The sequence below is a fragment of the Arachis duranensis genome, chromosome 2 (assembly GCF_000817695.3).
Source record: "Arachis duranensis cultivar V14167 chromosome 2, aradu.V14167.gnm2.J7QH, whole genome shotgun sequence".
NCBI classification, from domain to species: domain Eukaryota; kingdom Viridiplantae; phylum Streptophyta; class Magnoliopsida; order Fabales; family Fabaceae; genus Arachis; species Arachis duranensis.
In genome coordinates this window covers 22,229,895-22,257,283 of record NC_029773.3, presented here as the reverse complement: position 1 = coordinate 22,257,283, position 27,389 = coordinate 22,229,895, and the positions used below count along the sequence as shown (strand labels likewise).

Sequence of the window (27,389 nt, the reverse complement as noted above, 5' to 3'; positions counted from 1 at the left end):
AAAAATTCAACCAAATAAAAAGGACCTAATTCATACAATTAAACTACCATCATATCATCACAATAAACTATAACATCACCAACTAAAGAGACATATAACAAATATGAAAGAGATCATGCTAAAATTTCAACAATGTTCATGCTATCAAATTAGTCTACGTTATACCATAATTACATTTTTATCTTCCATCACATGAAATTGCCATGAATTATCTTGGCATTTATGATCCTGAATATCAAAATGATGTAATAACATAAATATGTACGTATTTATTAAATAATTTTTATCATTCACAGAGGAATGAATAAAAACATAAATTAAGAAATACATTTGAAATAATAAATTTGATTGAAAAATATAAATAAAAGGAACATACCTAATTGAAAGTTTCATATTAGTTCTGAAAAAGGGATTGAAAGAGAACGAATTTTAAGTGCGAAACGAATAAGAGGGGAATAAAAATACCTGTTTGGTCCAATTCAAACCGATTTTTTTAAATAAACCATTTATATAAAATAAACCGATTTTTTTTAAACCATAGAGTAACACGTGTCAGCCATCCAGAAGCAACTTCACCTGCAGTCGACTGCAGGTGAGTTTCTGCCATTCTAAGCTTAGAGAGATACAAAGAGTTTTTTTTTTAATTTTACAGTGAATAATAAACATCTCATATTATAAAAAGCTAAAAACTAATTTTGGATTCACCAAGGTCCGAACTCTTGACCTTCCGAATCTAGAACTCTAATATCATATCCTGAAACCACTCATCCCAAAAGCGTAACCTGATAAGACAATGTAACACTAATAATCATTGGCTCCCTATACTTTCTCTTTTTATTATTATTTAATTAGTATAAATATTAAATTATTTTTAATGAATGTACATGTTTTTATTAAGAAGAGTGTTAAGTAAACAATAACCATCTTGAATAATATAAATAACTATCAATCAAATAAAAACACATTATACTTTTAAATTAATTATCTAAATTTTAATATTAAAATAATTATACATGCACTTAGTAAAATAAACATCCAATATCTCTATTATTTATACTATTTAATATTTTTATTGTCTAACTATATTTTTTTTATTAAAGGTAATGCAAAGCAAGCTGCTGCTGACATGGCTAGGGTTTTGGACATTGAGATCCAAGCGCAACAAGATAAGATAGCGGATTTCAAAGCGGCGAACGATTATCCCTTGATGTCCAATGAATTCTTCCAGCGTCACGGTCGTCACTTAATTGGAACCATGTCTACCTGGTTCTTGTTAGACATTGCATTCTACAGCCAAAACCTTACTCAAAAGGACATTTTTCCAGTAATGGGACTCATACCAAAGGAGCCTAAGATGAATGCTATACAAGAAGTGTACCAGACCTCGCGTGCAATGTTCGTGATTGCCTTGCTTGGAACCTTCCCTGGATATTGGTTCACTGTGTTCTTCATTGAGAGGCTTGGTCGCTTCAAGATACAACTCATCGGTTTCTTCATGATGTCTTTCTTCATGTTCATCATTGGTGCCGAATATAACTATGTCAAGGCCCACAAGAATGTTTTTGCTCTTCTTTATGGCCTGACGTTCTTCTTCGCCAACTTTGGGCCCAACAGCACCACCTTTGTTCTTCCGGCTGAGTTGTTCCCCACGCGCGTGAGGAGCACGTGTCACGCGCTTAGCGCCGCGTCGGGGAAGGCCGGCGCTATGGTGGGGGTATTTGGAATACAGAGCCTCACTGTGGATAATGAGGTAGGGCAAATCCGAAAGGCAATGCTGCTTTTAGCAGTAACCAATTTGGTAGGCTTCTTCTGCACGTTCTTGGTTACTGAGACAAAGGGACGTTCTCTAGAAGAGATTTCTGGTGAAGATGGTGGTGATAGCGAATTCACGGCAACACCACCTGTTGGTAGAGTTTCTATGACACGACAAAGATCCGAAGAAACAATGTGAAAAGGAGATATAATGTGAATTCAATTATTATGTAGTACACACTCCATCAATGTTTTTCAACAACTACAACATAATAAGTAGGGGCCGAAATCAATAGATTTTGGTGTCTGTCTAAATGCTTTATAAATAAGTCCACTATTGAAGATAAGCATGCATAAAACTAATGTTGTGTATTATTTATTGGAAAATGTTACATCACTAGCAAATATTATCATTTTTTTGTCCGTACTTAGTCAGCAATAATTTGTATTTATATTTATAAATGTTTTGCATACAAAAAATATATAATTTATACTTATATTTATTAAAATTTTACACAATAAATTAATACAATTTATATTTATAAATCAATATAATTTACACCTACAAATTTTTAAAATTTATGTACATAAATTAATAAAATAATAATTTAATATTTATGTTAACTAAATAATGGTCAAAATATTAAAATTAATAGTCCCAAAAGTTTCTTTTATTTATTTTCTCCCTCTTCTACTTTTTATTATCCCTTTTCTTTCTTTTGGTTTAATGTTATATTTCATCTCATTTTTGTGAAATTTAAAATCTAAATAAAATGAAGTTTATTTAAAAATAATACGTGAAGATTGTAGCTTAAAAATTAAAATCCATTTTCTTTTTCATATGAAAGTTGAGTTTTATAATAAGATTCTTCCTTTTCCATTCTCAATAATGGTTTATTTTTAAATGTTTACATAAATTAAAAAATATTTAAAAAATTGGATAAATTACAACATTTAAAAGTATTTTACAAATTTATTTTTAATGAGCTATTCCACTTATTATTATCTCATTTTCAAAGCGCTACCATTTGAATAATATTGTCTAACAATCCAGCAGGAAACTAAAAATTTAAATCTCATTGTTCGACAAATATTTGAAGAGGATTTCTCTGATCTCGTGCCTTACAAATTTAAGTTAAAATTGTCTAAAAGTGACGAATCCATAATGTTAGGACATATTTTTTTCTTAATTTTACTAAGTAACTAAAAAAGATTCTGCCAACTCTTATGAATTTTTATTGGACTGGATTCCAAAACTCATTTAAAAAAAATCCAAAACTAAAACAAAAAAATCATTTTCGACTTTTATTATTGGTTGTCGGTAATATTGAATTAATATTTTATTATTTTTTCTAACATTATTATACGGCATCGGTACATTAAAAATAAACATTTTCCCACACTTCATTTTACCGACAGCCACTAACGGTCAATAATATTAATTTATTATTACCGATGATTATCCACTATCGGTAATATTAATTGGAATTTACCAATGACAATTTTATGAATAGTTTTTTACCAATTTACTAATGATATGGCCATCGGTAATATACGCGATTCTTGCAGTGATAGTATTTAGAATAGTTTTCTCAAACTCTTTTTATTCAGATCCATTGATCTAAGATCATATGATATTCTTTTTTCAAGTATTCTCAGATTAAGCCTTGATTCAATTCTCAAACATCTAAGAACCTTAAATATTCTTGTCTCCAATCTTCTCAAGAAAAACTTTGACTCAAATCCCACATGATCTAAGAACACCTTAGATATTCACCACAAGTTTTTTCAAGCTAAGCTTTTATTACTACTGATTCTATTTTATATCCTTAAAGCTTGCCAAAATTTTCAAAAAAAATTCGTAAATTTTAATTTATTTTAATTTTATCTTTGATATTTTTTATTTGCATCAATTTAATCTATATCTTCAAAATTTTTCGGTCAAAATATGATCAACGTATTTTTTTTTTTCAATTTTACACTCCAAAAATTATTTACCATCATTATCATTTTTAAAACATTTTTTTCTCTTTCATCCAAACATTTCCTCCCCAAAACCCCTGCCAGAGGATGGTGCTATCATTGAAGGTGTCAAAGATGATGTCATTGTTGGCGAGGCCCAAGACGAAGGTAAAGGAGTTGAGGGTGCGTGTGAGGCTGAGGCGGTTGTTGATGATGGAGACGGAGGAGCTGAGATAGAGCTGGATGGTGTTCTAGAGCTCATTGGTGTTGATGTCATCTATTACTGTTATGTCGAAAGTAGCAGTAAGCAGAGAAGAAGTGGAAGATCTTATTAAAGAGTACGATTGCAAAACAGAGCTCTCTGGTGGGATCACCACTTGAAGTATGATCTAGCAGAAAGCAAAAACACCCAAAACTGATGCACAAGTGGTCCAATATTCTTTCATTTTTTTCCTTTTTTTTCTCTCTTATGTTTTTGTTGCTGATAACTAATAACAAATGCTTTTTATTTTCAGAGAGAAGATAGAATGCACACAAGAGAGAGAGAGAGATAGATAGATATGATGATGATGGTAAAAAGTTTTTGGAGAGCAAAATTTAAAAAAATATATTGACAATATTTTGGCCAAAAAATTTTGAAGATATAGATTAAATTGATGCAATCGAAAATATTTAGGATAAAATAAAAACAAATTAAAATTTAAAAGTATTTTTAAAACTTTTGATAAATTTTAAAAATAAAAAATATACTTTACTCTTTATAATATTATCTAATATAAAAAAATTCTCAATGTGTTAAAGATAATCTGATATATAATATACAAGTTCAAAATATAGATTACAAATACTAAACTATACTTTTTTCAAATGAAAAGAATTTTCTCTTAAAAAAAGAGTGAGGAACTTGAAAGATTATGAACATTTAGAAAGAATTTGTGCATCATGTCATTTATTCTTCTATAATTCTTTTAATTTAACTCATGTTAATAGTGTGAAAAATTATTTGTTCGTTGAAAATTAAATCAGTTAATTAGATAAAAGGATGTTTTTTTTTGGAGGGAGTGCTTTTTTTCATTTGAATAGTTTCGTACTATTGTGTGTATATTATTGTAATATTTTTGGCTTTAAGTCTCATATTTTTAGTCATGTTTAAAAATCATGACTTAAACTCCTCTATGATTACAGTTTTTTAGCTGTGACTTGAAAAAAAACTATCGGTCAAAATTTATTTTAAAATGGTGATCATAGATGTCTATGGTGACAGTTCAAATGGTGGTAATTTTTTAATAAATGTATTTTAGATCATATATCATTTTTTTCATTGTCATGTTTAAAAAATATAACCTAAAAGTTTAGAGTATTAGACTATTAACTTGAAATATTTTGCAATAGCACCATTTAAAAGTGCTTACAATAGTAGTGAGAGAAATATTTTGTAATAGCACCATTTTTAAAGTAGATCAGTAACTTGAAGCTCATTATGAGATTATAATTTTGAAGTACAATTCATTTTAGATCTCAATTTTTATTACTACACTTGGGTGTTTTTTTCTGAAATTATATTCATCGACGAACATGACATCGTTAACCGTCGATTGAGTTAGAGTTAATTTACGAGGAGGTGGTGGTGGAATTGTTGTTGGTGTGGAACTAGTTGAGACTTTTAGTTACTACTGATTTGGGACTTTTATTTCCAACTCAACTATTGCAAAATTTAATTCAAAAGGTCACATAAGTAATTTACCTCCATAGTGTGCTCGATCATCCATTCTGGTGACCACCTCAGCATTATACTCATTGAAAATGGACCTTAGCGAAGGAATATGGACACACTTATCAAATTTAAAAATTTTTCAGGAGATATTTTGTCATTAACATCTTTTAGGTACTACAAGAAATTCGTTAAAAATTATCTGAATTGCCATTAGATTTTGCATCAAGCATTACTAGTGGATTCATCGTCATTTTTTGTAATGATTAGCATGGTAGTTTCGTCAAACTGTTAGCGTTACTGTTGAAATAGTGAAACTGTCAAAAAAAGTTGATGATAAGGCGTGGCGCGAACCCAATTTAAAATGTATGCCTATTACTATCGAAATTTGCCTCAAACAGTATTCAATTTTTCAAAACACATTGCTTTACTTAATGAAACCAATGTTACTGTCAGATTTTGTCAACAAAAAATTTGATGGTAAATCTAACTTAAATTCAAATTCTCACCCCTCCCTCATTTATGCATCTTCCTCTCTCTCTTCTCTTCTTGATTTTCTTTCTTTTCTTACTACCAACAGCCTCCATTGTCACCACCACTAAGGTTTGCCATGGCCACCATCTCTGCCACCATAGTTGTCCCCTTATCTGTCGCTGTGAGTGGGTGTTACAAAAGAAAAGATCGTCTTCAATTTCCTTCCACCGCCATTGCTGCCACTATAGAGAGGCACTATCATCACCACTACTTTCACTCTTTTTTAAACCCTAATTTTAGCTTAATAAGTTAGTTCAGGTTAGATTAATTTGGTTAGATTAAGTTAAGTTTAGAGTTTAGAATACTAATATATGAATTTTGTTAGATTAGCGTTCATTGGAGTTTGATTATGGTTAATTATAATTTGTTATTGAAACAATTTATAGTGATTAATATATTGTTTTGAGTAATTTAGAGTGATTAGTGTTTACTTAGAATTTATTTAAGATTTAGGATAATTTTGATTAATTAGAGTACTTATTCTTTAGTTTAATTTGTTGGTTATTAGTTTAATTTGTACATTAGGCTAATATGTTAGTTTAATATAGGTTAATTAAATTAGCATAGAGTAATTAGAGTTTAATTTCTTATCAAGATAGTTAGAGTTTGATACAAATTAATTAAACTAGTTAGAGTAATTAGAGTTTTATTAATATAATAATTTTGTTAGATGTAGTTAAATTTTGATAGTAATTTTTTTGTAGACATGTTAAATTGTTTAAATTTTATGTCTGACTTACTTTCTTAGGATATAGTTTTAGGACGGAAGTGAGAGAAGGTGGTTTAGTGGTGCTTTTTTGACACTCTTGTTTGCTGAAAAATTGTGGAGTAATAAGGGGATGCACATTAGGACGGGTAGAATTTTATGTTTGCTTGAATGTTTTTTTTTTGTTTTAATATATAGTTCGAATGGTTTAACTATGAAAACTGAAAAATTTGTTTTGTCTATGTCTCTTAATTAAGAAAAAATTTTGTCAAATTTTTCTTAATTTTATTTAAAAATATGTTTGGTTTGCAAAAGTTGAAAATTAAATTTAGTGGAGGTTGCTAATAATAGCAAAAACTTTACCAAAATTCCTAAAAAACTTAATAATTATTTGTTTCAAGTAGACATAAACAACAAAGGTAGTGTTGGGAGTCGCCCTCGTGGTCGGGGTAGAGGGCGGGTGACTTATCCCCCCACCCTCGCAACTACCAGTCAGCCTCTATATTTGCTATGCCTTCGACCTCGCAAGCACAGGCGTAAGGGACCAACCTTTCATTATGGTCCCAAATCCTAATTATCGAGGTCCTGCAGTTGTTGCTCCACTTTGATCTGAGTTAAAGTGGACTCATCCACCTCGTCAACAGATCCTGACATCCATGTCACCTCCTGTGGCCGACCCGACAGTAGTACCAACTTTCTCCCTTAGATTCCAGTTAGATCCCGCAACATTGTAGGTAATTAAGATGCTGACTTGGCCTGATGGCATGAATGAATAAACATTAAATTTCTTTAATTTGTATATTCTATTTATATTTGTTTTTTTTAATGTATTTTTTTAATAAGTGTAAATTATTCCATTGTAAGTTTGCATTGGATAATAATGCTTGTACACAGGAGTGTACAAATATTATCAAATTTTTCTACGACCACCCTTGACCTATTTACTAGAAGGTTCCCACTGAGGTTAGAGAGAGATGGATTTGACAAGTGGGTGGTAAGTTAGTTATTCAACATTAATTATTTTTCAATGATGGTTTTAATTATTTTCTCCTATTTTTAACCATCTATTATTTCATTGTGTAGGAAAAGTTCACGTGGAATGACGCCCACAACTAGATGATTAAGAAGATCTTCCACCAACGCATGGAAAAACATCTTCAACAGATGTTATTAGAGGACGTGCGGATAAGGAGGGACCACTTGATGTAGTGGCTTCGGCCTAATATTAAGAAGGCACTGTATGTGTAAGGGCTTCAGATGTCGTTAGGCCACGAATAGGGCCAATAGAGCGTCGGCTAGGGCGTCAAGGTACATAGAAGGTTCGGCCACAATTATGAAGACAAAGGCCCATATGATATAACATTTTTATTTATTCTTAGCTCATTTTATATTTGATTCTTTAATCAATTATCAATTTATGTAATATGATTATCCAATATGTACAAACAAAATCCCTGCAGTGTCCTTTTTCGATGCTAGAGGTATTCAAGCAAACCTACATGCTCAAGGAGAATAAGAAGAGTTCAATAACACACTATCATATAATCTCCTATATTGACATTCATATTGAATGTGATAGAATTTCTACACCCAGAATTTGGAGGCCGCAACACAGCAATCTCAGCAGACGGGAGACCATGACAACACCTCGAACGCATCCATGGTGGATCCTGATGCCGTGTGGCATCAGACCGCATATGAGTAATAGAAGAACCCCATTTTCAGAGTTAGGTAATTTTTTGCCAATAACCTACACACGTCCACCTTCAGTGCTTCCTTGACCTCGGCCACTAGCCTTGTAGATCTATAAGATGTAATGGATTTGCATGAGTAGGTCCATATCCTAACTCAGAGCCTGCAGGATCAGGGTCAGCAGCTCCACTTGGCTGAGCAGAGGTACCAAGAGCTCCTTACATGCATGGCGAAAAAAGATACTCGGGATACAGAGGCATAGTCCCTGAGGTAGGAGCTTACACAAGAGCTGAAGGACATACCACGCATGCGGCAACAGATGGATGCCTACTATGAGTAGATGCGCGCAGGGGGCAATGGTACTGGAGGTAACTCCTCCTCATTTGCACTTGCACCAGCCTAGACACCAGCATCCACCACGTCGTTGCATCAGGACCAGCAGCAAGACCATCAGAAAGAAAAGGATGATGACAATTACATGAACTTATAGCATCTAGTGTTTTATTTTGAATAGTTACACATATACATCACTATCCATTATTTCTTTGATAAGATTACTTTATTATATTGTAGTTTTTTATTTTAATGAAACATTTAGTTTTTGTTAATTTTTATCTAGTTTTAAGCATGTTATAATTATGATAATTACAATTAAAAAATTAAATATAAATTGTTTTTTATTAAAAAATGTTTTATTAAATAATATTACTGTCAGAATTTTTGAGAGAAAATTCTTATGGTAATTATGGTGGAAAAAATTAAAAGGGGCACTAACATTATTGTCGGAAGAAAATCCGACGATAACATCATATCAAATTGGTTGTTCTGTAATCACTTAGTTTCGATAGTAATTAACATTGGAAACATTTATACCATCAGAGTTTGTTCGTTGATAAAATAAAATTACCGTCAAATATTCTCGACAATTTCGCTGCTAATTCCAACAATTTTCGAAATTTTGTTTGTAGTGAGAATTATTTTCGTCAATACCTGAATTTTTTGGATATCGACTTAATAGTTCCCTCTTGGTGGAAATAAATTTGTTGAATTTAAGGTGCAGAGAAAGTTATTTAGTTAGAAATGAATAAAATTAGATATCTTTTCACTAATCTCATACGTCATAAGCATCTTTTTTTTATAGACATCCTTCAAAAAGAGCATCCATAATAGTGTTAGAACTACTACCTTAACTTGTGAAAATAAACTTCTTTTCTTGAATTATTTTAGCTGAAAAATACTTAAAATATGAGAAAAAATTAAGGAATTTTCTTTGATAATTATCTCATCTAGTGACTAACTTTTGGAAGAGAAAAGGAATTTGTAAAAAAAATTATTGTCTACACAAAGCAATGTGTTCTCCTGCCAAAATGCTTAGTTACTAAGTTGAGAACATAATATTATAAATGGAACTTTTTTCCCTTCTCTCATCAAGATTTTCTTAAATATTATGAGACTATCTTCTTTACTTAACGTACTCTCCTCTTTTTCTTCCTATTGTTCTTTATTTTTATCAACTAAAAATAACAGAACTTACAAAGTTAGTCTTTGGGAGTTTCTACCGAAACACCCGACAACAAACTACTTAAATTTTGTTCACTTTAAAAAGTTCACTTATCATCTTGTGATATTAGTAAAGATTTCAACACTTATTTTCTACCATCATTTTAAATTTTAAATTTTTATATTGCTTATATGGCAATTATATAAGTATTTTTCTTAACAATTTATCGACCTTTAATCCCATCTCTTAAGATTTCTTTACTTAATATTTTTCACAAAATTATACTCATATAAAATGTTTACATAATTATCTAATCGTATTTTTCTTATCAGATGACCCTTTATATGGATTTTATATATAAATTAAATAAATATAATATTTACCAATTTAAAAATCCTAAAGCATATTTTGGATGCAATGGGTACAAGATAAATATATATGTATCTCAGATGTAATGTATCTGAGATATAGTGCATCTGAGATGTAAAAAAAAAAGTTAAGTACTTTTTCGCTCTTAACATCTTAGGTCAAAATTAAAATCGTCTTCGATCTTTTTTCTTATTAATATCATCCTCAGTGTTACAAAACGTTATAAAATCATCCTTTCCTTAATTCTAAGACCAAAATACCCTTCATCATCATCCTCCCCATCATCCTTTTCACTCCACTGTTCACCTCACCCCTACCACTTCCACCATATCCACTACCAGCTTCACACCACATCTCCATCCGCTACTATCGTTGGTTCATCGAGAGAGAGAGAGAGAGAGAGAGAGAGAGAGGCAATGGCTATGGGGTGGTGTGGAGGAGGGACACAGCCATAGGAGAGAGAGGCAACGCGAATAGAGGGAGGGGTTGCTGTTACTGGGTCGTCGCTGCTGCTACTGCTATGCCCTTTCTCATCGGCGATGCCTTGTTCTTCCTCTTCTTCTCGCTGGCAATGTAGGTGGTAGTAGATGTGGTAGAGTTGGTGAGGGAGAGATGATGATGAAGGGTATTTTGGTCCAAAAATTAGGAAAAAGATGATTTTATAACATTGAAAATGATATTAATAAGAAAAAAGGTCTAGAATAATTTTGATTTTAACCCAAGACGTTAGAGACGAAAAAAATACCTAACCCTAAAAAAATTTAATACTTTGATCTTGGGTGCACTTGAGATTTAGTTCATTTAACAAATTAAACTTATCTCGGATGTACAACATTCGAAATGTGTATTAAGTTATTTAAAAATCATTGTATTCTAACGATAAGAAAAAATAAAAAAAAGTACATTAATTTTTAATTTTTTATTAAATTTAAGACAAATTAATCTTTTCATTAAATTATTTTTTATTTTTTAAATCACCTTTTGTTTTTTTAAATATATTAGAGATGCATTTTTTTATTCAATAGAGATGAATTTATATTAAAGATCACTTTGCATTTATTTTGATTAGAAAATCAATAATCAATTTACCATCATACAAGAATACGAATTCAATGTTGATAAAAATGTTTTGTTATTGTTATGAAATGTATTCTGTTATGAAATGTATTTTTAAAAATGAAAGTCGTATACTCGTATTTATGTATTAAACTCTACTCTACATTTATAATATATATAATTTTATAACCAAAATGTGCCACATTTAACTTTTTTTATTGTATTTAGAATAAAATCTTTCCCTCCAAAATTAAGGAATAATTCTCCTCTCTACTACACCACATCCAGCAAATAGCAGCGGTTATGAACATGATTAGCAGCGGTTTTTAATCGTTGCCAAACGGATAACTGCGGTTGATATACCCGTTGAAAGATAGCGTGCGGCTAAAACTTTAGCAGCAGTTGATAGTAACTACTGGTATAACCGCTGCTAAATGGTATTTTGCAGCGGCATAGTTTTGCGGCGGTTCTATCCGCTACGAAATCGTAAATAGGACTGCTTGGAGATGGCAGTGGTTGTTAACCGCTGTAAAATGCTATCCGTTGACAAATTCTGTTAAGATATAGCGACAGATTAAAAACCGCTACCAAATGTAGAGTTACACTTTTTTTTTAAAAAAAGCCGAATTTATAATAGTATATGCCAATTCTTTTATTCTTTATACGTTCTTCTACTCAGTTGCTTTAATTTATTAAAACAACCAACCGCTAATCAAATTAAAACACACGAAACGAAACAAAAATATATATACAAAAGTAAATTATTATAATAGTAATTTGAATTCAATAGACAGTATAACTATAAACTACAAATAAAGTGACTAAAAAAAACTACAAATAAATATTTCAAAAGTCATTAGGACAGTGAATAATTAAAAAGTATTCAGATTCCAACATTGATAATTCAGATCATTAGTGCCCGCACATCATCTTGCTTGGGATGAGGTCGGTGCACTTCTCAAAGAATCTAGATCTGCAGCTATTTCAGGTGGCAAATTACCTCCTTGTTGCTGGATTAAGTATCTTAACAAATTTTCCATTGTCTGCATTTTTGCTTTCTCCTCTGCTGCCTCTGCTTTCATTCTCTGTCTCTTTTCCCTTTTCTCTGCTGCTGCTGCCTTGAGTTCTGTTGCCTCTGTCTTAAGTTTTACAATCTCCATCTTATACTCCTTAATCTGCACACCATAGTCAGACTGTTGTGGAATGTTACGAAAACACTGAGAAGGACATGGACCGAAACCAAGTCCACGAACTCTTCCTGGGTGCTCCTTTCCAAGCACTTATGCAAGGGAATCATTTTGTGAAAATTCCTTGTTGGAGGGGTCTTGGCTCTCAATATGTTCAATTGCTTTCTGCAGACATGTGAGATCCGGATTTACACTAATTTAAATTCAATGGTATTAATTGAAAAAAGAAATTTGAAAAAGTAAAGAACATGATTTACCCCAACAATACGCGCATCTTCATTCATATACGAATCATTCTTTTTCTTTGACTCATGGCCCATATCTCTCCTCTACCAATAGGCCTTCCCTGTCGTTGCTCCTATAACAATCATCAAAACACAATCATATAACAGACAACACTATATTACCAAAAACAAGTCAAAATTATGGAACTGAATTTAAATTAATTACTTCTTCATGTCTCTTTCTTGCCATTATTTTAGAACCTCCGGTATGTGTGTACAGTTGCTTTAAACGATTAATGACATTTTTTTCTACACTTCTCCTACGAACAAAATGACAAACATAAATGTTATCAGGATAAATTACTACAATGTTAATGGTCTATAAGTCAGTCATGTACAACTTTAGGAAACACAAAAAAGGATTAGGTGAAAAATTTTTGGGTAGTAATTTTTCCACTATCACAATAAATTCAACATATTTAGTAGTAATTCATGACAATTTAAAATCAATCCTGCTGGCTTACGCTTGAGGTTTTTCTCAAAAGTCAGTTCTTTGTCATAAATCTTATGGAACAAATGATTTCTTGCGTTCCTCCAGGATCTTCCTATTCTTTGTACAATTCCTCACTTTATTCTCCCTCTTCCATCTTCCTCATAGTGAAAGACTCGCTACAAGTAGTTCAGATAATAAGATAACACAATAAAGATGATAAAGATCTTGACATCATTGCTTTCACACCGTCATTATAACCATTAACTTTAATTCCACATCCATTCTACATCACAGAATATTATACACGAGTGATCAAATCAACACACAAACAAATATGATTGAGAACTTTCCACCATGAAAATTTTATCCTAAAGGCTAAGTTCAAAATGCAAGTTTCATAACCAATATAACCATATAAAGAGCAAGAATCACATCCAATATAAGCATACCTAATCACCTTCAAGATATGAACTGAATCCCCTTGATGGACCAGCTTAGTAGTGATCAAGTATATACCACTTCATTAAATAATGATTTTAGTTACCAATACAATCTGTTAAAAGTTTTTGGTAAAGGAACCAATCAAATCGTATTAAAGGAATCAGGCTGAATCTCTTCTACAATAGCTTTCTACAGGTAGGGAAAACAATAACAAAGTTAAAAGGTGAATGGGTTTTTGATCGGGAGGGTTGAGGAGGAGCAGACCAAAAATTAACATAAAGAAAACATATAATAATTAACCACCTGAAATAGACTTACATATTATCAAAAGACACATCATTAGACATGAACAATTCTCGGTAACAAACTCTCACTCTCATATTTTATATTAGTAATTTGACAAATCAAAGTATGTCATCTGATATTTTTTTACAATTAAAATAAAATTTTTCTTTTAAAATTAACAAACTCTCACTCTCATTCTTTATATTTATCTTTTTTTCTCTTTTCTCTCATTCTCTATTTTTTCATCTTTCTGTTCTACAGAAAATAAAATTAACAAAATAATATAATTCAGATAAAAATATTATTATTATATACATATTTTTTTAGATTTTTATTTAGTTTTAAATTTCATCGCTTATCTTTCTAATCTATATTTTTATTTCTCTTCTTTCAAATATTTATTACACATAATTTAGAGAGAATACTAATATTATAATTAAAAGTTAGAATTAAGATTCAATTATTTTTAAAAAATTAATTTTGAGTTAATTTTATAACTATCAGTATACTTTTTTATGCTAATATCTAATTCTATTTTTATATACATAGAGAGAAAAAAATATTATTTTTAAATAGCAAGTATAAAAAATTAGGGTTAAGTATTTTTTTAGTCCATAAGGTCTGAGGCCAAAGTTAAAATCGTCCCCGACCTTTTTTCGTTATTAAAATCATCCTCAACATTACAAAACGTTATAAAATTGTCTTTTTGTCTAAAAATAATATTTTTTGGACAATTTTACCCTTAAACAAAAATAATAAAAAAATCTCCACAACCTCACTATTAACTTCACATCATCATCATCGCTTTGCACCTCTTCTCTCTCCCTTTTTCTCACCACCATTACCACTGTCACTATAACCATTCATTACTCACAACACTTTTTTTTTTCCAGCAACAACAACAGCACCAAAATAAATTAACAGCAACATTCACAAAATTAATCAACAAAAAATTCAGATTAAACAATAATTTAATAATCATCAACCACAATTTCAGTTTTCAGATCCAAAAATAGTAAAACAATAGAAATTAAAAAAATTTTAAAAAAATAAATGATGTTTATATTCTTCAAAAAAAAAAAATAAATAAAAATAGAAGAACGACGAACAGCTTCTTAAAGCTTCGTTCGAAGTTCCGGAACCTTCACCATTACTGTTAACCACCACCACCACCGTAACTGCCATGGTTATCGAAATCTCTGAGATTCTGTGGTTGGTAGAGAAATAACAGATTACTGTTGTTATTGTTGTTCCCAAAAACATGAATTAATGGGTTATTCAAATGCAAAGTAGAAAAAGATTGTTGATCCATGTAAGCATGGTGATGGGAAAGAAAAATGGAAAAGGAGTTAGAAGAAGGAGAAGAAGATGAAGAAGAAGAACCGTTGTTGATGGCGGTTACGACATCAAACCTCATTATCATCAAACCAGAACATTGTTGTTCTTCCTGCTTCACTGTAAAAGAAAAAGCGAATAAGTGGCGGAAACGGAGAGAAGAAGGATTGGGGTTGGGGTTTTGAAGAGAGGGGTATGAAAAAGGAGATGGGGAAGGGAAAAAGTAAAGAGATACGAGAGTGGGGGTTGAGGTGGGGTTGGGTTTTGTTTTAGTTTTTTAATATTATTTTTATTAATTATTAAGGATAATTTGGTAAAAAAAAATAAAATTGAAGTAGAAAAGAACGATTTTATAACGTTTTGTAATATTGAGGATGATTTTAATAACAAAAAAGATCGGGGACAATTTTGATTTTAGCCTCAGACTTTAAGGACGAAAAAAGTACTTAACCCTAAAAATTAATTATTTCTATTTGTGTAACAGACTTAACACTTAATTAAATATAAAAGTATACACGTTAAATTGTTTTAAATTTTAGATAATAAAAGTTAAAATTAATTAATAAAAAATTAGACCTTTTTTTATATAAAAATAATAACTAAAAATATTATTATTTGATTTTTTATCTATACCAGAAATTTTTATCAACCTATAATTTTTTTTATAAAAATAGTTTAAATCTTTTGTGTTATGCATAATTTATATTGTCAGAACAAATAAAGTAAACTGCAATTTTAAAAAATTTATATTTTTATAATAATAATTACAAATAAAAATATATTTTTTTTGGTTTAAACTGGAGTAAATGAATAAAAATACTAGTAATATACTAAGGTGATAATCTAATTTGTTCCAACAACACGTGCTGCGGTTGAAGGGTCACACGGATCCGATTACTTATTTAGTTATTTAGTTGCATTTTAATTTTGGTTCTGAATACATTGCTGCTCTATCTCTCTATCCACTATCCACCCTTTCTTTCTTTCTTATCATCTCCCACTTCCAATTCCCAGCACAGAACCAAACCATTCTCTTCATTCATTCCTTCCTCGAATAAATAATCAATTCAGGAGATCAAAAGAAAAGAAAATAATAATAATTTAGAAACCCTAAAATTAACTACCATGCGCTTCAATTGCTGCCACGTGTCGCTGGCGTTCGTTCTGAAGTTCTTGAATTTCCTTCAAGCTTTCATTGGGGTTTCGATTCTGATGTACTCAATATGGATGCTGAATCAATGGAATCATCAAGAAATTCCGCAACCACCGTTCCCTCATCCTCCTCATATCGCTCTTCATGGTTCTCTTGGCTTCGATCTCAATTCTATTAACCTCCCTGCTCCATGGTAGCATTTTTTTTTCATTTTTCTTTTCAATTTTTTTTATTTTCTTAATTTTACGATTGAATAGGGTTTTCAGATTCGTTTCTGAGTAAATAGTGTTATCAGTCTTATTAGTCTTTATATTTAGTGTTTAGTTATCGAAACGTTAGATTCTAATTTGATATTAAATGCTGAAGACTATGTTAAAGGTTTTTAATGTTGAGCAGTTAGTGTGTTGGACTTTTGTTTTATTTGCACTTTTATAAAAGAAATGCTATTTGCACTGTTGAACAGCAAAAATTCTTTGTACACACACAAAAAATAAGCCGTGTGTATATAAGTATATTTACGTATATTGTTTCCTAAATTTTCATTATGTATTTTGTATTTTAACTTGTATTATATACGGTTGGTGCATGCATGGTTGAGTTAGTAGTACTGTAGTAGTATTTTCCAAAATTGTTCTGACCGTAATAGGATAGTAATAAGTGATCAATTAAATGCTGCTAGGCTGGTTATTGAAACAGTGAATATTTTTATAGTTTGAAAAAACTAAAGATATTTATAAAGCATTTCATGTTTCGGTATTTACTAATTTTACTAATTAGTATAATGTATTTAAAGGGCATAGAATTGTTTCTTAGGTTGAATGTCTCGAACTATTTTCACACTGACAATAGGTTCTAAATTTTCCCCGCTTATGTGAATTGGGATTGTCATAATAATAATACAATAATAAAACTGTTAAAAGCAGCTAAAAACACAGTTTCGCAAGCATCTCCACTCCTACATTTACAGCATTGCATTTTATTTCCTACAGTTCTATTCTTTTGATTTTGCTATATGGAGAAATGAAAATTATAATCTATCCAGCATTTCTCTAAGCTACCACATTTCTGCATAGATGTTGGAATCAGAATGTAATTGTGTAGAAAATAGAAATCCAAGTATGTTTCAGTATAATCAGATAGTGAAAACTATGCTGATGTGAGATAATGCATGTGTAAGAGTGAAAACAGTGGAATTTTGTACTGTAATCTACTTGTAAACTCTTGCTTGACTAATCATTCCTTATTAACCCTGTTCTTGACTTTGTTGACACTTGACAGGTTCATCTATGCCTTTATGGGAGTGGGAGTATTGGTGTGCTGTGTTACCTTCTTGGGTTGCATTGCAGCTGAATTGATAAATGGTTGCTGCTTATGTTTTGTATCCTTCTTGAAGCAGAGATATTTATTCACGGCTTAGTTTGGTTTATTATCATTTTTGCTCCTTGACCTTATTAAAATACCAGTACACGCTACTTGTCACAGTAATTCTAATACTAGAAGCTGTTTTGGTGGGATTCATTGCCATTGATCATCGCTGGGAAGAGGTTCTTGTTTTCTTTTCCCCTTGTCCCCTTTACAAACGTGATGGTGATGGTTACACTGGTCAAAATTTGTGTCCCTTTCTAATGTGGATATGCTGATTATTGCCTTTACAGCATCTTCCCATTGATCCTACTGGCCAACTTGACAGCCTTAAATCTTTCATCAAGGAGAACATGGATATATGTGCATGGGTTGGAATTGCTGTGCTTGTGATTCAGGTATTCCATTTCAGTTGCTTTTTTGGTGGTGATATTTGGCCTTTCTTGATCTCCAGTTTCTAAATCAAAAACTGAATAAGTTTTAAACCATAGTTCTGACTTGTTCTGATGTTTGCGGCAATCATTATCTGATAGCCTTGACATTTAATAGATTATGAAAAGTTATCATGGGGTCAGGGGGTGTCATGTTTATATCCAGATAATGTTATTTTATATGGCACCATCAACGTATTAATGTTGGACATTTTTGTTGAATCAGCCTGTATAAACTACTTCTAACATACTATAGAATGCACCATGGATCCCTTCGGTTGCATAGTTGATTTCAGTAAATTAACCTAAGAAAAACAAAGAATGGCTGTTTATTGAATCTGGGTTAGATTGTTTATCATTGATAATTGGTAACGTAAACCATTTTATACTTGTGTAGAACTTTTTGCTGGACTTTATGTGTTTACATGCTCTTTGAACTTCTCCTCTTCTTTGCATTGTTATGTTATTTTGGTGTCATCTAAAGATCTGATTTTTTGAATTATGTAGTAACTGATTGTCCTGAAAGCCGAATAAACTAATTGAAAATGCACTAAAAGTCATTCTTTACGCTTGCTACTTATTCTTTAATGCTTCAATGACACATATAATTATGGGGAACTGAGCCAGAAATAGAATATGCTGCATTGCTGAAGTTGTAATAGGAAAACTGGGGATAACAAAAAATCTACTCCAGGTTAACACAGTCACTGGCACATTTGCATGTCTATTCAGTAGTATTTATATCGGCCACCATATACCTTGCCATTCCTATTTTTTGTTCTTACGAATTTCCAAATTATTGTATCTGCATTACAAAAATAGTATTAACAACCTAGATGTGGCAACTATACTGCATGGATGCAAAGCATTTGCTGGATTTCTTTTTATCCAAAGTCCAGACCTTATGAATTGAAGGGTTTTTGATTTCCTCTAATTCCCTTCCCCTTTTACTGTGGTTGCTAATTTTTCTTCTGTCAACTCCATTTAGGCGTCATCTCTATTAATGGCATTAGTTTTGCGAGCCTCAGTTTCTTCTAGGAGTGATGATTCAGCTTATGAGGACGAATATGATGCTAGGGTTCCTCTGGTAAGTCCTAAATCTAGCCAAGCATCTGGTTCAAGCAAATTTGATAACCGAGCTAATCACTCCGACATTTGGAGCTCACGGATGAGAGAGAAGGTATGCTGTTTTGAATGTCTAAAGTGCAACTTCTCTGGTAACCTCAATTTGAAGATACCACTTTATAATAATAAGAAAATAAATCATGACCTTGTGAACAGTTTTTTGATACTTGAAAACGAGGGCAAGCTTTTTCTAGTGTCAACTATGAACTACCAGAAGTTTCAAGCTATCATATGCATTTTCAAATTCTGTATTATTTTGTTTCCTGTCAGCTAGTTTCACTGTTATATTGTGATTTCGGTCTAGATTTATTATTTGCACACACTTTTAGATGCCTAACTAACTTTGATACAAAACTCTGGTTATTGGTGATTACCCCATGTGTATGATAGTGTGGCATGCAGTCATGGGTTTTCCTATGCAAGAAAATTAGGTTCAGTGCTGTCTGTTATTTTTGCCTCAAATTATTCTTAATCACATGTTAAATTATTAGAAACAGAATGAGCAAGCAGATGTTTCCCACATATCTCTATATATTTGTTTCCCACATATTAAGATGTTTATACCACACCTATATACAATACATAGCTGTTTTATTTGATGTTCAGTGTTTTTAATAATAGATAGATTATTTTTTATTGAAGCTGGTGGTTATTTTAGTCATGTTTTTCATGATGGCAGTATGGTTTGAACAATAGTGAAAAGATCAGTTACCAACAACCATGAATCAGGCAATAACTGCTATTAGCTGCGAGCAATTTGGGATTTTGGTGACATATGGGGTACATATATGTAAATCTTGTCTCTGTTCTGTTATGTTTCATTTGTGTTTTTTTTTTCCCTGGAAAATTTATGATGTATGCTACATAGAAATGGTGTTTAAACAACTAACCTTGTTATAAAAACTTGAGAGTTTTGCATCTAAGTAGCTAAAAGAAAAATTAAGATAAATGAATAAATAAATAAAATGGTTAAGGATCCAATCTAAGCATTTTCATCAATGAAATTTGCTGCACCGGCACTGTAGTCTTTCCTAGGATTGTATTATTCTTTTTCCGAGGGTAAGATGTTGTTAAGTGCTAGGTCTGAGTAATAGTTTAGCAAATGTTTTTTCCCTCATTATTATTAAAACCGTAAACAAGATCACAGGTTCGAATCTTGTGGAGGATTAGAGCATACCTGTAATTCACCAAAATAAATAAATAAAGACGGTAGAATTTGTAAAACTTTGGTTCCTACAGATAGAAGAGCGAGATTGCTAGTGTATGTACTTCTGGCTCATCAGGAGAATACAAGCAGCTTAAACTTCTAAAGTGAAACTTCTGAATAATGGTAATTACATGTTCCTCAATAGTAAGCAAGTGAACTATTACCTTTGATTTTACTTGTTTGTTGTACGTTTTTGGAGATATTTAAGAGAATCAAAGGATGCAGTTCCTTTTTTAAAGAGGGCAAGAGTTGGGATTTTTTTTTAAATAAATATTTTAAATATTTTATTTATCGAAATATGTAATTTGGAGGTAATTTACAATTTTATTTAACATTACTTATTGTAAACAAATTAAGAATTTTATGCAAAATTATACAACGTTGAATTTTGTATGGCTAATGGTAAAAGTCTAAGAGATGTATCAATGGACTTTTATGTATTGTGTAATGCTATTTTCTCAAAGTTTAATGTATGATAATTACCCATATCCAGTTTTCAACTTCTTTAAGACTACACATCTTTATTAACTGAGATTATCATCTTGTCTTGTCCTGACTCGAATGTGACAGGCCGTTAAACATGTTCAAATAGAACCGCATATTCCTTTAACATCATAGTACACTTCAGTCTGTGTCTCCCTCCCAATTATATGTTTGATAGAGATAACAAATGGTAACAGAAATCTCAGTCTCTTTCCGAGAATCATGCTTACTCTGCTTAGTGTGAGCTCCACCTGCAAGTTTAGGACAAAGGATAAGCTGAAATCATGTGCTGCAGTACTTTGAAATCTTGTGGTGTACACTCCACAATGCTTATCACGGGATCTATAGGCTGTACTAAGTTTTTGATACTGCAGTTCTAGCTTCTATACTACTATTTTGGAAATTTTATACTTAACAATTTTGCAATTTGAACGACCCAAAAAACAATTCAATTAGACAATTCATAATCAAAATTGAGGTCATAAACCACATTAAAAATGAGTTAAAGTGTTAAAGAACATATGTATTTAAATATATACAAAAATGTTACGTGCATATTAAAAATTAACTACTAACTCAGTCACCATGTATTTATGTATGAATACATGTATTATTGAAATAATTTTCAATGTGTATTATGTATTTTAATATGTGTTTTTTCTACAAGTGATTGATTTGGTTATTAATTTTTTTTATGCCCCCTAATATGATTTGTACATAAATACATGATAGTTGATTTTTAGTATGTTTATATCTTTTTTATTAACAATTCATATTGTCCTATTAAGTTGGGTGGGTTATATATGAACCAAAAACATAATATGCCTTATCATAGATGGTTATTTCTAAATCACTTATTATTTTTCTTAGTGGTTTTTTTCCCCTTGAATCTCCTACTTTTAGTTACAACAACGTGATTTACTCTTCTGACTGCAGCCTTTATAAGCATTCTTCAAACATGTTTATATCACAGTTTACACGATATTCTACCATCTTTTCTATAATCAACAATATACCAATTATCTCTAATTCATTCATAACTAATCTCTTCTGATATGATCCAACATGTCTACTCGTCCATCGAAAGATTCTCTTCTCTTTAATATTATGTTTTCTGTTGGCCATGTAAGATCCAACATTGTTAGTCTAACAGGAAAAGAGCTGTGCAGTAAAATTTACTCTCATCTAGTACCATAATTGATAATATCGGTAAAAATCAGTTGATTAGATTCGGCCACTTGGACAATTGAAGAACACAAATCAGAACTTTACAAAATTAAGATCATTAGTACTTGTTAGTTACTTATTCTTGATTCACAGTATCGAAAAATGGGTCTAATGTCTAGCATTAATAATTTAACATGTAGCACTCTTGGTCTTGGAGAATATTCACATCATTTGGTCAAACTTGAAAACCAGTTTGTCCTCTTTCGCTTCGGGCCTTGGGATTCTGTCCCTGAATTATGTGTTGCATGAATATTTTTCTCTTATTTCTCTCTCATTATGCTCCATGAGTTATATAGTTGACTATATCCATGTCATGATTATTTAGTTGCTAATGTTAAGAAACTAATTTTATTTGGCTAACATTAATTAATTTTTTAAAAATTATTTTACTTATCTAAAATGTTAAATTCTTAATTTAACACTCAAAATTATAAATTTTAAATCTTAAAATTGATTACTATTAATTAAAAATTAATTCTTTATATTTTCTCGTATTTAATCAGGTCATATGATATGATTACTTTTATGTTTTAAGAGTTCTTTTTCCATCCTTTCAGAGTACAAAGTATCACTACAAGTTGTGGACACATTTTGAGTAGCTTATAAAATCAATCTGTGTCTGTTGACTAAATTATTGATCTTTGTCTGATAGTGGATTTCTGTTCTATTTAAAAGTATTGGATGGAAGGTCTAGATTTCTCAATACAAATAAAAACAATAAATTATTCCTACCCTTTAGTGATATCTCACTCAGTTCCTTATTTTTCTAATCCCATATAATCCTTATCGGAAACTATAAATATATATATATAAAAGATGTGACTAGAGGGAAAAAGAATAATCAAGGGGATACTTATGACAGCATTTATATATCATTTCTTTGACCACAATCTTTTCCTAATATTCCACACTCCATGTGTTGTAGGAGAATCTTATGTTAACTCCTAGCTGGAGTACAAGAATCAACATATATAATATAAGTTAAATTAATTAAATCACTTTCTGTTATCTCCCATCTCCAAATAAAAAAAAGGATTGGTGAACAACTGAACATGCATAATATGGTTATATGGTTATAACTGATCTGTGTTTTATCTTGTAATTCTTATTAATCAGGTGCAAGGGGACTACTGATTTCGATTCTGGTACATTACATCATCATGCATGCTCTATACAGTTGTAGAAATCATATCACTGATACCACAGTAATGGCTAAATTGAGAGTGTCTAATATACCTTCATATTATGATTTTGGGTAGCTTTGTAACTGTTCAAATTCAGTTTAATAATAATTTATCTTTATTTTAGTTGCCTGTATTGGCTGTATAGCTATGAGATATTATGTAATGTCTAATTTTTTCCTAATTAGAATATTGTTATTCTGAGAACACACATAATTTCATAGTTAAAATTAGTACTACAAGATATAGAGATTGTGACTCATTAGAATGTCATTGAACAACATATTATGGACAGAATCATGGTATTAAATCTCATGGTCTCTTCTGACTTTGTTTCAAACAGTAGACTAGTGAATTTATGTACATGAACTAGAGTCATAAATATCAAATAACCGATACAATCTTAGGTAGCATTCAATACATTAGGTGAGTAGGGGCCATGTGCTGTTAATTCAATGCAACAATGATACAGTTACAATATACATATCATTTAAAAGGGTTGAATAAGTTTCTGGTCTTTGAAGGACCTATACAATTTTTTGTTATGGTTTTGGTCCAAAATTTTCAAAAGTAGTGAAATTAGTCTCTAACATCATTCCACATACAAATCAACTTCATACTTATGGTTCAAGCTCTAAGTAGTACATATCTCCAAATAATGGTTACATACGGAAAAATTGTCTTGACATGAAGATAATATGCGAGAACTATTAAATAGAGTTATCATTTAACAGTTCTCAACTATCATTTTCACATGAAGACAACTTTGTGTGAGTAATTAATTACCTCTCTGATTTTACTTTTGAAAATTTTTGGTTCAAAAACTTATTTAACCCTTATTTAAAGCCAATATAGAAAGTGATCAAAAGGGATTGATTGAGGCCCTGGCAGTGAAATCAACCACAACATTTTCCACAAGTTCTTGAATTAAATCCCTCTCAATCTCCATCCCCAAAATATCAATCTCCAACTCCATAAGCTGAACCCATCCAATCCCCACAAGCTCTTTCTTGACAACATTTTCTACCACCAGGCTGTTGCTGTCCCCACAATCCCCCCAAACACACCTCACTCCACTTGCCATTAACTCTTTCATTTGATCCACAATGTGGTCCATAGAAAGGGAACATGTTCCACTACTGTGCACCCTGCACTTGTGGTGCTTCCCTGGTCCACACTCACCATTAGTCAGCTCCAAAATCACCGCGTTGACGCAGTCGAATACGAGCTTCTGACTTGATCTCATCTTCCTTCTCTTGGCCTCATTGAGATGCTGATGCTCCCTGTCATTGAGATTGACATATTTGCCCCTCAATGATGGGTCCAAGGGGCTTTCAAGGGAATGCCATCTTGTGTCAAAGGAGTCATTTTGTAGTTGATCATCAAGTCCAGCTGCTGATAGTAGTTTCTCAACAAGGAGAAGCCATTCTTGTTCTTCTGCCTTGCTGTCCAAGGAAGAATCATGTGCATCAGTATCACCCCATGAAAGGGTCCGAGATACTGATTCTATAGGTGGTGATTTGTCAATTAAATTGGACTTCAATGGCACCAATGATCCTATATAGAGAGAGGAAAAAAAAGGAATAAAATTAGAGGTGGTAAATGAATGTTTGCTTGTAAAGTGAAATGTAACAAAGAATAAACACTCGAATTGATTCCAAAGAATTTTAAAGTCGGACATTTGGGTCTTAAATAAGTTTTTATTTTTTAGTTCTCAAGAATTGTTCTTGTCCGAGCTCCATCGTTTTCAATCAATTTTTAATATGTGTCATGGATAAATAAGTCTCTAACAAATTTTGTTATAAGTCAGTTAGGTTTCAGAAAATACACTTTAAGACAAATTAGTCTCTTTTTAAAATGACAAAAAAACTGATGTATCTAGTAAAAGTAATTTTTGAAAATTTCTAAAGAATAAAAATTTGTTAAAAACTAAAATATTCGATTCATAATTTCCTAAGGATCAATTTGAGTGTTTATTCTATAATAAAAGATTAAAAGGCATATTTTATCAAATAAGAACTTCCTGAAAAAGCATGAACCTGTGTCACTTATTATAGATAAGGAGATAGGCCTGAGTATTACCCTGGTGACCACTCTTCATAGAGTCATAGAACTCATGATGAATGTCATCCTGAAACAGAGGCTCTAAAATTGAACTTGGACTTGGCTGATCTTGATTTTCGCTTGAAATCTCTGGCTTTGATACAAACAATTCATGCTACAAAAGAAAAAAAAAAGTTAAGGATCAGGGTACATATTTCAGAAATCAAGAATTTTATTTACTTCATGGAGCCTTGATTCTATGTTGTAACTAAAAAGTTTCAAGTTCAAAACTTAGATACAAGTTTAACGTTTGTCAAAATAATAGTATATACCTACCAAAGAGGTTGTGCTTTACTAGTATACTAATCTTGTTGATTAGGAAGAGTTGGCTCTGTGATTTGTGATTATCACATTATTACATTTTGATACATTCTTGAATGAATGCATTTGAATACAAAATACTTAAATTTATCGGAAATGTTTGGTAACAAAAAATATTAACCAAAAACTATTAAAATTTATTACTTTTGGTTTTATTTAATGTACTCTGCAATAAATAAATGTTAAATAAGATAAGTTTGAGCTGTTTAAACTGATTGCTTTTTGTCTCTTTAGCATTCTTGAAATTTATCGATATATTGAATAATAAAAAGGATAGATCAAAGAGGATAGTGAGTAATTTTGTAACCAAGAATGTTGATTGTTGATAGCATATCTAGTTTAAGTTTCCTAATTAATTTGTTTCACACAACTTTGTCAAGCTAATTAATGTCCTTAGAGTAACACATTGCTTGCAACTATAGACTATAGTTATTATTTATTAATTCAGTTAAGACAAGCAATGCACAAACATTCTTGTGGGTCATAAAGGGATGCTTAAGATCTCACTATTAATAAGGACTGATTTTGTGTTATCCTATAATACCAAACATATTAAAAGCTAACTGCCATATTAAGCTACAAACATTACTAGAAAATGACTTCAACTAACTTATTTGTTTCCCATCAGGGGCAAGGAGGAGGGAAAATTAGAGAAGAAATTTTAAAATAATCTTAACCACTTAAATTTGAATAAATAATTTTTATGTTTATTTCTATATTTTTGTTGTATGATTATACTAAGGAACTCCGCCTATGTTACACTTGCGGTACATAGCCGGTCCCAAGCCCGGATAAAGGAGGAGGGTTGTGTTAGGTCTTCGGCAACCAACGTAAAAATATAGCCGAACCCCCCATGACATGAATCAAAGACATTATTGCGCTAAAGCTAGGTCGTTACCCGGAAGTAACGCGCCGTATGGCTCGAGTACGGTGTCAAAGCAAGAGCCGCTGCATCGGTGCCCGGATGTAGTGTTAAATGAGCAAGGGTTCTCGCGTTTTCGTGAACGGACGAGGGTAAATAAGCTAGTTCACAAAGGAAAAGGTAAAGGTCGAAGCGACAAAAGGTTGAGATTTGGGACATGGAACATAGGCACTCTAACAGGAAAGTCCATGGAGGTGGTGGACACCATGACAAGGAGGAAGATTAACATTATGTGCCTACAAGAAACGAAATGGGTTGGTGCAAAGGCTAGGGAGTTGGATTCTTCTGGTTTCAAACTTTGGTATACAGGAAAGGTGAAGAATAGGAATGAGGTTGGAATAATTGTGGATAAGCAGTGGAAGAAGGACGTAGTTGATGTCAAGAGGGTGGGAGATCGGATCATCTCTATCAAACTTGTGGTGGAGGGAGGTGCTTTCCATGTGATTAGCGCCTATGCACCGCAAGTGGGTTCGGACGAACAACACAAGATAAGGTTTTGGGAGGATCTAGAGAGTTTAGTTCAAGGCATATCTTTGAAAGATAAGATTTTCTTAGGAGGAGATTTAAATGGCCAAGTTAGGAGAGAAGTGACTGGGTATGGGAGTATTCACGGAGGCCATGGTTTC

General features: G+C 31.6%; 3 protein-coding genes across 4 annotated transcripts in view; 2 read left to right on the top strand and 1 right to left on the bottom strand.

Annotated features, from left to right (window-relative positions):
- The window catches only part of LOC107474009 (low affinity inorganic phosphate transporter 4), a 3,647-nt gene extending 1,696 nt beyond the window's left edge, over nucleotides 1-1,951 (top strand). Inside the window, exon 2 of the mRNA XM_016093594.3 lies at nucleotides 1,101-1,951. Coding sequence (XP_015949080.1) covers nucleotides 1,101-1,951 — 851 coding nt within the window. The remainder of the gene's footprint in view (nucleotides 1-1,100) is intronic.
- A 14,228-nt stretch (nucleotides 1,952-16,179) lies between these two features.
- LOC107473983 (tetraspanin-20) lies at nucleotides 16,180-23,527 on the top strand. Of its 2 annotated transcripts, XR_001589144.3 has the most exons (7): nucleotides 16,180-16,594; nucleotides 17,680-17,779; nucleotides 17,865-17,945; nucleotides 18,057-18,161; nucleotides 19,183-19,374; nucleotides 19,999-20,099; nucleotides 23,353-23,527. XR_001589144.3 is itself a non-coding variant. In XM_016093575.3 (6 exons), the coding sequence occupies exons 1-6, from the start codon at nucleotides 16,374-16,376 to the stop codon at nucleotides 20,041-20,043; spliced, it is 744 nt and encodes a 247-aa protein (XP_015949061.1). In that variant the 5' UTR covers nucleotides 16,181-16,373; the 3' UTR covers nucleotides 20,044-20,237. The 2 variants fall into 2 exon arrangements, 1 of the variants encoding a protein (XP_015949061.1); XM_016093575.3 differs by lacking the exon at nucleotides 23,353-23,527 and having other exon boundaries at nucleotides 16,181-16,594; nucleotides 19,999-20,237.
- Nucleotides 23,528-23,568: 41 nt separating this feature from the next.
- Nucleotides 23,569-27,389, bottom strand: part of LOC107473982 (uncharacterized) — an 8,289-nt gene continuing 4,468 nt past the window's right edge. Inside the window, exons 3-4 of the mRNA XM_016093574.3 lie at nucleotides 25,500-25,635; nucleotides 23,569-24,974 (exon numbers count right to left, since the gene is read on the bottom strand). Of these exons, the coding sequence (XP_015949060.1) occupies nucleotides 24,280-24,974; nucleotides 25,500-25,635 (831 nt within the window). The 3' untranslated portion in view covers nucleotides 23,569-24,279. The remainder of the gene's footprint in view (nucleotides 24,975-25,499; nucleotides 25,636-27,389) is intronic.